At 25.2% G+C, this 11,537-nt stretch overlaps 2 protein-coding genes across 2 annotated transcripts; both read right to left on the bottom strand.

Moving 5' to 3' along the window:
• Window positions 1-815: 815 nt before the first annotated feature.
• On the bottom strand, window positions 816-3,362 carry LOC127291270 (uncharacterized). Its single transcript, XM_051320314.1, has 4 exons — window positions 3,225-3,362; window positions 2,860-3,145; window positions 2,140-2,659; window positions 816-1,843 (listed from the first exon to the last, which is right to left on the bottom strand). Exons 2-4 carry the CDS (start codon window positions 3,102-3,104, stop codon window positions 842-844), a joined length of 1,767 nt encoding a protein of 588 aa, XP_051176271.1. The 5' UTR covers window positions 3,105-3,145; window positions 3,225-3,362; the 3' UTR covers window positions 816-841.
• Window positions 3,363-4,231: 869 nt separating this feature from the next.
• On the bottom strand, window positions 4,232-11,065 carry LOC127291279 (hydroxymethylglutaryl-CoA synthase 1). The gene is made up of 3 exons (XM_051320331.1): window positions 10,086-11,065; window positions 6,682-7,172; window positions 4,232-6,438 (listed from the first exon to the last, which is right to left on the bottom strand). Exons 2-3 carry the CDS (start codon window positions 7,142-7,144, stop codon window positions 5,528-5,530), a joined length of 1,374 nt encoding a protein of 457 aa, XP_051176288.1. The 5' UTR covers window positions 7,145-7,172; window positions 10,086-11,065; the 3' UTR covers window positions 4,232-5,527.
• Between the last annotated feature and the right edge of the window lie 472 nt (window positions 11,066-11,537).

Here is an 11,537-nt window from a genome sequence, read left to right as displayed (position 1 = left end):
TGATTGGTTAAAATTTATTCTGCTGATCTGATCCATACAGAGAGCCCTTATATGTGATATTATTTTATTATTGTAATTAATTAATTAATTACTACTTAATAATTTAATAATGAATTAATAATTAGTTATTTAAATTTATTAATTTCAAACAACAAATCGCAGTAGTTGGCTCTACGATGCGCGCGCATTTCTCTGCCAAATGTCGCAATTTATTATGTAATATTATTTTATTTCAATTATTAATTAATTATCTATTAATTACTAATTAATAATTTTATAATTATTTATTTAGTTAATAATTCGTTAAATATTTAGTTAATAATTAGCAATTGAATTTATTAATTTAAAACAATAAAATGCGGCAGTTGGCAATATGCGCGCGCATTCAAGGACAAGCAAACGTGAAGCATGAGTTAGAAAAGGACAGTGATAAATATTTGTCTCCTTTTCTATTTTATAACGAATCTGATTGGTCGGTTCAAATTGTAAACTAGTTTCTCTACCGGAAGTAACCAACCAAGTTTCACATAATTTTTGCACGCCATATTGTATATCGTTTTCTTAAGACCACGTGTTTATTTTTATAATTCTCAAATCAAAATTTTAAAATCTATTATTGTTTAAATTAAATAAAAATTCCGGGAGTGTTCGAAGTACTTAAAACCGCGTTCGTTTTGTAATTTATTTTTGTTCTCCTCACATGGTCAAGGAGTGTTCGAAAAATTTTTAAACCGCGAGTGTTATTTTTCAAACTTGGAAATTCTTTTTGAAGAAGCCTATTGGAATACAAGAGGTAAGAATTTTAATTATAAATATAAAAAACATATTTTTATTTATAAAATTAATTAATACAATGACAATATCTTTTTTGGCCATAGTCGAGGCACTTTGAACTATCTCTATAAGAATCAATTCTACTTATTTCTCTATCATTAATGCTAAAATCCACATCGTTATAATTTATTGTCGCTTCAAATTTTGCATTACCTGGTGTTAATTCAATCATATAATAATATTCCTTAGTTGAATTAATATTTAAATTTAAAATTTGATGAAATTTATGAATTTTTTTTAAATTTAATTTTGAACATAAACGAATATTTGTTTTTGTTTTATAATTTTTGACAATATTTTCAATATGATTGACTATTTTTTGAGCACCTTTAAGTACAATTTTACCAGATGCTTCATTTTTCATTTCAAATACTGAACAAACACACCAATGTGATGGTATACCAGCGTCCTGACATCCACGTTCTATAGAAACTTTTTTAAAAAGTGATGTACATTTAGGACAATTTGAATTTGATTTTGCTGAACCATTATTTCTCATTAGAATATCGCGTAATGTTTCATAAATATCAAATGGTGATGTTAAACGATTTTGATTTATTTTTAATGCCTCGTGCACTTTTGGATTGGCGTCACGAAACCATTTTGGCAACCAAATATAAAGAAATGGCAATCTTTCCTCATACCAACCCATAAATGTTTTTCTAAATTCTCCCATTCTCATTCCATGATCACTTAAAAATATAATCATTGTTTCATTCATTACGCCATTTTCTTCGAGTTGTTTTAATTTTGAATGTATATAAAAATCCATTATCGATAGGCCATTTATTGAATCGTGAGTTACAGAATTTGCCCAAAAAAAGCCAAAATATGGAAAACCACTTAAACGAATTGCAAAATCAACAGCTGAATTTATAATTCTCTCCTCTGATAATTCAGGACCTGTACAATAATTACATTCAAATCTTTTATGAATTTTTAATAATTTCTCCGTTGCTATTATGTATGGTCGTAGATAATAGTCCGTTGGTGGTTCGACAAAACCAACCTGAAAAAAACAAGAATTAAAAAAGTTTAGCCAGGGAAAAAATTTTAATTTTGACTGGAAATTAGAAATATTTTTATATCAATCCTGATTTAGAAAAAAATATATGCTATTGAATCAACAGAATTTCTGCTAAAGGCATAAAAATTAATTGATTTTGAAGCATATATGCTATTGAATTTATATAATATTTTACAAATTCTATATAGCATATGCGCTTCAAAATCAAATAATTTTTATGCCTTTAGTAGAAATGCTTTTGATTTAATAGCATATATTTTTCTCGAGTGTACACCAACCTTTAATAAATTGAAAGTACTCATTGGAGCTTCATCTTCAGCATAGGCTGTAACGTAACCAGCATTTCGAAAATTATACCAAATTAATGGACAATTATCAAGTCCAAATGGTACATTAGGAGTACATTTTGAATGAGATTCTTCTTGTCCCTGTCCAGTTAAAATTGCCATTAAATTTGGAAATGTATTTTCACCCATTTTATTGTAACCCTTCATTATTAGCCATTCATTTTTATTTAGATAGTCAACTGTTTTTGGTAGATTCCTTTGGAAATTTAATCTTGATACATTGTCTAAACCTAATATTAAGACACTTAATTTTTTCTTCTTATTATCATTAATTGAATGATTAAAACGATTTGAAATTTTTTCAACATTTATTATTGAGTGCACATTTTTATAAATTGTAGATCGTTTTTTTAATTTCTGATTAGCATTTACTTCATTGCATGTAACCATTAGGGTTTCTATTTCTTTTGTTAAAATGACTGAATTATTGAATTCAATGCATTTTTCTACTCTGTAAATAGAAAATAATTTGTGACTCATTAAATTATAATTAAATCTCTAATTTATTTTTATATTTTTTAGCTATATGCCGAATTTTTGTTTAGCAGAATTTTTATTTATCCGAAAATCAAAGATTTTGGGTCAATTTTTAAAATTTGTCTAATTAAATTAAAAAATTTTAACTAGCTATTAAGGAATTATTTTACTCACGTAATGGATGAATCAAAATTTTCCTCTGGTATTGGTTTTTTAGGAATTGGTCTAATAATTGGTGACCAGCAGCAAAAAATTTTTTTATTCAAATATTTCAATTCATTTTTATTTAATATTAATAAATTTTGTCCATTTTCATTTTGAACTATTGACGATAACAATGGTAATTTTGTACAATTTTCATAATTCTCTTTTTTTACAAATTTCATAATTGACGGATCAAAGGGAATTTTCGAAAGCATATGACATTTTGAATTCCAAATTAAATATCCATCGTCAATAACTGAAATCAAATATTTATTGATAATACTATTTTTTTGGAAATTAATTTAAAAAATGAATAATAATTTCGTTTTTCTTACCAGAGTCGTCGTAGATTTGATAATTATTAACTGATATTATTTTGTATAAATATAATGATAATAACAAAATGCAAGGTATAAGTAAAAAAAGTAATTTAGATCGTCGAAAATTGTAAAATTTGAGTGCTGTCAATGTTATCATTTTGTGTAGTAAATTTTTAAAAGACTCTTGTTCTATCTACTAATATATATATATATATATATATATATATATATATATCATATTATCTTATCGAAATATTTTCGTCATCTATCCAGTTACAAAATTTTTTTATCTCTTTTTCTTCTTTCTATTGAATGGGTTTAAAAAAAATTGTTCGAATAACGCAATTCTCATCTTTTCCGTAAATTTTTCTCCACAATTCTACACTTGATTAGGAGGGAAAGAATTCAGTGAATTATGATTCATTTTTTTTTTTTTTTTTTTTTTTTAAGAAAACAGTAAAATAAAATTTCACAAATTTTAAATTTTACTCTCTCAGTGGTGTCAACTAAAATTTTATATAAAAAAAAAAAAAATTAACGGTGTCAAAAAGGTATAAAAACAAATAACAAATATACACTTTTGCTCAATACAAATTTTTTCACACTAAAAACAATTACAGAAATTACTAAAAGTTTTATATTTTCCTCTTTATAGTAAAGATGAAAAGGAAATAAAAAAAAAAAAAATTATAATATATTACAATTTATATCTTGTGCTTAAACCTACAATTATCTAAAAAAAGAGAAAAGAAAAATTTCTTAGTTTTATTACTTGAGGAAAAAAAACGAGACTTATATAAATAAACGCTAATGATAATTATTTAGAATCATATTTTTTTAATAGAATTTTTAATCTGTTGAATATTATTTTTACAGAAAAAAAAATTGTACAGAATATTGACGTTTTATAATTATTATTGAAAAACTTTATTAAAATTATTAAAAATAATTAAAAATTTTTAATGAAAATTAAAAAAAAAATGCATTTGCAGTTCAAAGTAGAATGAATTAAATTTCGACAATTTTCAACAAATCATATTTATTAAACATTTTAAATATTACATAATTTTTTTTTAACATAATTAATCTTAAGAAAACCATCACCAAAAAAACATGTAAAATATTTTTTTTTTGTACACTTCTATTAAAAACTTATAAATATTTTCAAGAAACCTTAAAAAAAAAAACTTTCTATTTTATCAGCAGATCGAGGTATTTTGATTGAGAAAAAAAAATAAGAATACTTGAATGGAATTGCGATAAAATCATTTAAATAGAAAGAAATTAACAACATTATTTACACTACATTTGGTCTTTGATTTTTTTTTCTCTGTTTATAAAAAAGTAGATATATATTTATATAAATATTGATTAGAAATATAAATGCCAGCTAAAAAGCTTATATTTAAAATTTTCATTTTCAGAAAGGCACCTTTTCGCATAATTATAAAAATTTTGGGGGACAAGAGAAATGGAAGTCTTGTTTTTTCTAAAAAAAAAAAAAATTTCAGTAACTTGAAAAAACATGAAAATTTAATTTGCTTTTTAATGTCAATAGTTTGAGAAAATAAGATTTTAATAAAAAAAAAAAATAATTTAACTAAAGGTTAATTTCGTTAATTAATTTTAGAAAATAAAAATTTAACAATCTTAAACTATTACGCCGCTTGCACCGTGTGGATTAAATTTGCGTCTGCGCAGAACATTCGTCAATATTCGTAAATCTTCGTACGAATGTTCTGCGCAGACGCAAATTTAGCCAATTCCTTTAATAAGTTAAAATTTAATCCACACGGTGATAACAGCGTCTATATTGCATAATTTTATCATTTTTGAATTAAAAAATTTTCTTTTATAGTTTTCTCAAGTCGAAGATTTTTAGTATTTTGATATTTAAAAAAAAAAGCCGAAATGTGAATCGAATATTGATTCGGCACTTTCGGTGCGTAGCTAAGCGATAAATAATTTTAAATTACAAATTTTTCATTATTCTTCCACCAAGAAAAAAATTACTAACTCCGTAAAAGTTAAATAATATTCTTAAAATCTCGTTGTATTTGCCAATTTTTTTTTCTAAAAAGTAAAAGATTTTGAATGAAACTTTTTCAATTGTTTAAAGTAATAACTGTTTGAAAATTCGAATTTTTTCGAATAAGGCCGTTTTCACATCGTGTGGATGAATTTAACCTCTCGGAGGATTAAATTTATCCAACGAAAATCGGTTTGTGAGAGAAAAAAACGAGAAATTATTTATCATTTAGGAGAAATTTTAACTATTTTTTTACTCAATTTTTTTTTATTTTTTTTTTTGTAAAATTCTATTTTTCCACAGGAACTCTTTTATATGTTCTCCTATGGCATTCATCAACTTTAACGAGATAATAAGTTCCCGGGAACATGTGCTCGATACTTTCTTGTGGTTCATACGGCACAACGTGACAATTTTTCTCCCTAACATCAAGAATTCTCGTATAATTCTCAGGCGTTAAACATTTTCTTGCCAATAATTGTTCCTTTACATATTTAAGATTATCAATTATTCGCGCTAATTGTGAATCTTGAGCAATATCATTGGAAATTTTCATTGAATACATACTTGACGCTAAACCAGAACCATAGGAAAATATTCCAATTTTATTACCAGCCAATGCTTCAATTGGTTTACTAATTAATAAAGAAACAAGTCCCGAATAAACCGATGGCGTATACATATTACCAACTAAATTAGCCACATATAAACTTGGTTTTGTCTTTTTTTCAAAATCCGTTTTACTCACGTCGAGAAATGCTTTTTCAACATCACGATCAAAATATGTTGTTTCTAATTTGGAATTTTGAAATTTTTGTAAATCAGGAAAACGTTTTATTGCTTCTTCTTTGGTTAGATTGAGATAATCAACAAAGGCAAGACGGGCATATGATTTTTGAACTAATTTTCCATAGGGCGAATGAAAGAGCATTGCATCGAAACTCTTTAATGTGATATTGTCATTATTTTTGTTTTTTGCTTTTGTCGCGTAACGCTCGTAACACGTGTCTAAAGCACTGAGGTAGCATTGAATTGAGAGTTTACCATCGACAACGGGATATTCAGAGCGAAGATCAGGTTTATAGAAATCGTAAGCGTGTCGCATGCACGATGCACGAAGACCTCTTTCAAAAACAAGAGGCGCATTTGGTCCAATTGCCATTGCAATTGCTCCAGCACCTCCCGTTGGTCTTGCACTTCCTGCAAAAATTAGAATTTTATTTTTTTATTAACAGGCCTTGAATCGATTTTAATAAATTTAGAATTTAGGAGAATTTAGGAACAAAATTTTTAAGGGTTCCGCAACATAAAAATCACTATTTATAATGAAGAGGTTCTTTTAACACCGTAGAAACAATTTAGTCTAATGGATTTTTTTTCTTTAGTAAAAATCGTAGTAAACATTAAAACAAAAAAATTGTGTTAATAAAACAAAAAAATTACCTTTTGAATAAACGGCATTATCGGCAGCAACAACAATTGCAAGTCGACCATCCCAAGCGCTGCTTTCAACCCATGAAATTGCATTAAACAATGCAGCAGTACCACCGTAACATGCATTAGTTGAATCAATTCCTTCAATATCAGTTGCACCCGATGGCTCAAATAATTGCATGAGTACAGTTTTTACCGATTTACTTTTATCAAGAATTGTCTCTGTACCAACTTCAAGACGACCCACGTCTTTGGGATTTATTTGATATCTATCCATTAAACGGCTCAATACTGTTAGACAAAGGGAATTTATATCCTCTCTGTCGGTACAAAAACCCATTTTCGATTGTCCCAAACCAATTGTGTATTTACCAGGTGAGACACCATCGAATTCTTCCAAATCCTCTTGCGCAACATATTGCGCCGGAAAATATAATTCCATTGCCTTAATACCAACATCCTTGGGCCACATGATGAGAAATTAAAATTTTAAATATATCCTGAAAAAAAAAACAAAATACTTTTTTTATTATAATAAATATATACCAAAAATTTCTTTTTAATTTCTAATTTTGCGTTTAAATTTCGGCGTTTTAAGATTATATTAAAGTGGTGATACCTTTTTTACATAGCACATTTTGTGTAACAAAAACTAATGGTGAAACAGTTTTTTTTTAAAAAATGAAAATATAAAAAAATTACCGACATAGAAATCTACCTTGCCGACTGATGGTAAAACAGCTTTTGGGGAAATGACAATATAAAAATTACCGACATCTACCTTACCGACAGATGGTAAAGAAGTTTTTCGAAAAATGAAAATACAAAAAATTACCGACATAGAAATCTACCATATCGAACAATGGTAAATACATTTGTTGCAAAATTAAAATATAAAAAAATTACCGACGCAGAAATGTATCTTACCGACTGATGGTAAAGAAATTTGTTAAAAGATCAAAGTATAAAAATTACCGACATAGAAATCTACCTTGCCGACTGATAGTAAAACAGGTTTTTAGGAGAAGGACAATGTAAAAAATTACCGACATGTAAATCTACCTTACTGGCAGATAGTCAAAGGTTTTTCGAAAAATGAAAATATAAAAATTACCGACATAGAAATCTACCTTGCTGACTGATGGTAAAACAGTTTTTGGGGAAATGACAATATAAAAATTACCGATATAGAAATCTACCTTACCGACAGATAGTAAAATTTTTTTTTTGAAAAATGAAAATATAAAAAATTACCGACATAGAAATCTACCTTACCAAAAGATGGCAAATACATTTCTTGAAAAATTAAAATATAAAAAAATTAGCGACACAGAAATCTACCTTAGCGACAGATGGTAAAGAAATTTGTTAAAAGATCAAAGTATAAAAATTACCGACATAGAAATCTACCTTGCCGACTGATGGTAAAACAGATTTTTTAGGAGAATGACAATATAAAAAATTACCGACATGTAAATCTACCTTACCGGCAGATAGTCAAAGGTTTTTCGAAAAATGAAAATATAAAAATTACCGACATAGAAATGTACCTTACCGACTGATGTTAAAGAATTTTGTTGAAAAACTAAAATATAAAAATTACCGACACAGAAATCTACCTTACCGATTGATGGTAAAGAAATGTTTTTAAAAATTTTTACCGACTTTTACATACCATCAAATAAAAATTCGGTCAAATGATGATTCGGACAAATGAAAATTCGGTGAATTTGAAATTCTGTTATTTAAAAATTCGAATCACTTATAATTATTGTATATGTTATTATTATTAGTATTAGTACTATTATTAGTATTATTATTACTATTATTATTATTATTATTATTATTATTATTATTATTATTATTATTATTATTAAAAACCTTGCTATTAAATAATTAATTAATTTCTAAAATAAAATTAAGTTTTCATCATTATTATTTTTTGTTTTGTTTCAATAAAAAGAAAATATTCACTTTATATTATTAACAACTGTAAATTATCAAAAATAATTTTAATACGAAAAAAAATATTCGTGAAGAGCCAATGAAAGTAAAAGAAAAATTTAATTCACATAAGAGGTGAAATTTTGACGAGTGATACTTTCACTCCATAAAAAAAATTATTGAAACCTCTTCATGTGTCTTTAATTATGATCTAACTTATGACACTTCTTCTATAACATAATATTTCGTCAACAATTAATTCAAAATAATTTCTAACATAATAAAAAAAAATTTCTTTATCTTGAAACGTAGTATTTAAATAAAATTTTTTCTTTCAATTTTTAATTAAAAAAAATTATGGTTTAAATTTTTTTTTACTTTAAACAGATTTCTAAATTGTTTGTTATAATTTTTATTATAAGTTAATTAATTTTTTTTTATAAATTAATTAATTTGTTTTATAAATTAATTAATTAGTTTTATAATATATTAATAAAAAAAATGTGTTTTTCATATTATATATAAAATTAAAAATTGTTTAATATTCCGCATACGATTATGAGTATAAAACCGTTGAGAAAAAAAATAATACACAAAAAAAATTAATAAATTTTTATTTAAAATTGTATAATTAGTTGAATAATTAATAATTAAATTTTTTTTTTTAGTAAAAATAATGTGCAATTAATATTCAAATTTATACGTTTCATTGCACGTAATTATTATTATTTATAATAAATAATAATTGTTGTTATTATTTAATTACTATTTAAATTAATAAATTATTGTAACTTTTTTTTTTGTTATTTTTTTACAGCAGTTTTATAACTCAGAAATATATGCGGAATATAAAATAATTTTTTAATTTTTACATGAATAGTTTTTTTTTAATAACATTTTATAAATAAACAATTTTACAAAAAAATATAAATAAATAATTTTAAAAAATTGTAAATAAAAAAAATTATAAATAAACCAAAAAAAAAATATTTAAACAATTAAAAAAAACTATTGAAAATAAAAAATTTTCGAAAATATAAATTATAATTAAATACCAAATTCCAAGAAGAAGAAAAACATATTTTTTGTTTTTAAATTTGTCAACTGGATTTTGAAAAATTTTTTTTCACATATTTAAGACAGGTAAAAATTTTAATTGTTTATAATTTTAATAATTTTTTTTTTTTTTTACTTATTCAGAAACTTATTTTGATTACAGTAGTAAAAAAAAGCGATTTAACATTGAAAATTAATTTTGGAAAATTTTGGTCCGTTTGAAAAATGTCGAAAAATTTTTTTATCTTCATGAAAATAAAAATTCTGCTTCTAGAAATGCCTAGATTTAATATTCCTAATTAATATTCACTTTTAAAATAAATTCCAATTAAAAACTTTCCAATGTGATAAAAAAAAAAAAAAAGAAATTTTCGAAAACTACTTTCTATCTATAAAATTAAAAATCAAATTACCGTTTTTCCTCACAAGGTCAGAACACTGTCATCCTTCGTTTACTCACAATCCTTCAGGAAAATTTTATCTTCTTTATAAGCCTTTTTTTTCTCGTTTATATATACTATGACATCACTAAAATGTTATTTTATAGATCTCAAATGTCACCACACACAGTATTAAAAAAAAAAAAACAAAAAAATAACCAGATCGCTCTCGATTGACCGGTGAACTTTGCAATGACCCTAAATGACAAAAAAAAAAAAAATCGCGTATACTTTTTTTCACGATAGTTATTTGAAAAAAAAAACACGTGTGACAAATTTTTTTTAAGACGAGAATTTTTACCAACTCGCGTGGTTTATTAGCGGCATTGAGAATATTATGAGAATATATGTATATATTTAGGTTAGAAGTGAAAATCGACGGGTAAGGTGAAAATTCCGGTCACTGGGTGAGCCTGTCTCTTTTCGACGGAAATTCTCACGTCTTTTTCTCTCTCTTTTTTTTTTTTTTTTTTTTCTTTTTCTTTCTCTCAACTTATATACTCGAGGGGGGGGGGGCTAAAATGTGTGACTGTTCGCGAGCAGACGAGTGTTGTGAATGAAATGAATCCAGAAAGTGAGTTACCAGTGGACTTATGTGTGTATAATAAATTCCTATACCCACTCTTTTGGTGGAAAAGAAAAAAAAAAAAAAAGAATCCGGTTGTCGCGGTACAAAAACGAATGTATAATATACGCGACACGTGGTGGGGTTAGGGTCAATGCGTGCACGAAATAACTTAACCTTTTTTTTTTTTATTTTCAATTCAAAAACATTATCTTATCAAATGTCGATATAATGTGAAATTATTTTAACTTTATGAAAAATTGTCTAATACTTTTTTTTTCCACACCGGGTTGTAATAAATCATGTGGTTTTTATATATTTTGTGAGTTTTTTTTATTGCGGTTTTGCACAGCAGTGAATTGCGAGCGAAATGACAACAATGAATCATTGTTTGTCGTCTGCTGCAAGTAGTAGAATAATTTGCGCGCGTCTCATTGGTTGAGAGTTTGGGAGAGGGAATTTTTGAATATTTAAAAACAAGTTTCTTTTTTTATATGTAAATAATTAAAATATCGTTAACGTGTGACTATTCATTTTTATATTCTTGTTTTTTTTTTTGGTAAAATTTTTTTTATTAATTCCAATTTTTTTGAAAATAATTAATTATAATTTTCGTAATTTAAAATATTTTCTCGGTTTTAATTTATCAGTTAAATAAAGTCGTAAATATCGATTCTTAGAATTTTTTTTTTAATCAACATTTGAAGTTTTTTATTGTTGAAAAATATTTTCGAACCTTAAATAATAGAATAACAATAAAAAAAATATTTTTCGTAATAAAATACTTTGTTCTTTTTTCAAAATAACAATGTTTTTTAATTCTTTAAATTTTCAGTCATACTATCAGAACACATTATTCA

Source organism: Leptopilina boulardi, unplaced genomic scaffold (genome assembly GCF_019393585.1).
Source record: "Leptopilina boulardi isolate dan_hultmark-lab unplaced genomic scaffold, ZJU_Lbou_2.1 LbouV2_130, whole genome shotgun sequence".
In the NCBI taxonomy this organism is placed as follows: domain Eukaryota; kingdom Metazoa; phylum Arthropoda; class Insecta; order Hymenoptera; family Figitidae; genus Leptopilina; species Leptopilina boulardi.
Note: the sequence above shows the minus strand (reverse complement) of the source record. Positions and strands in the feature narration are given on the sequence as shown.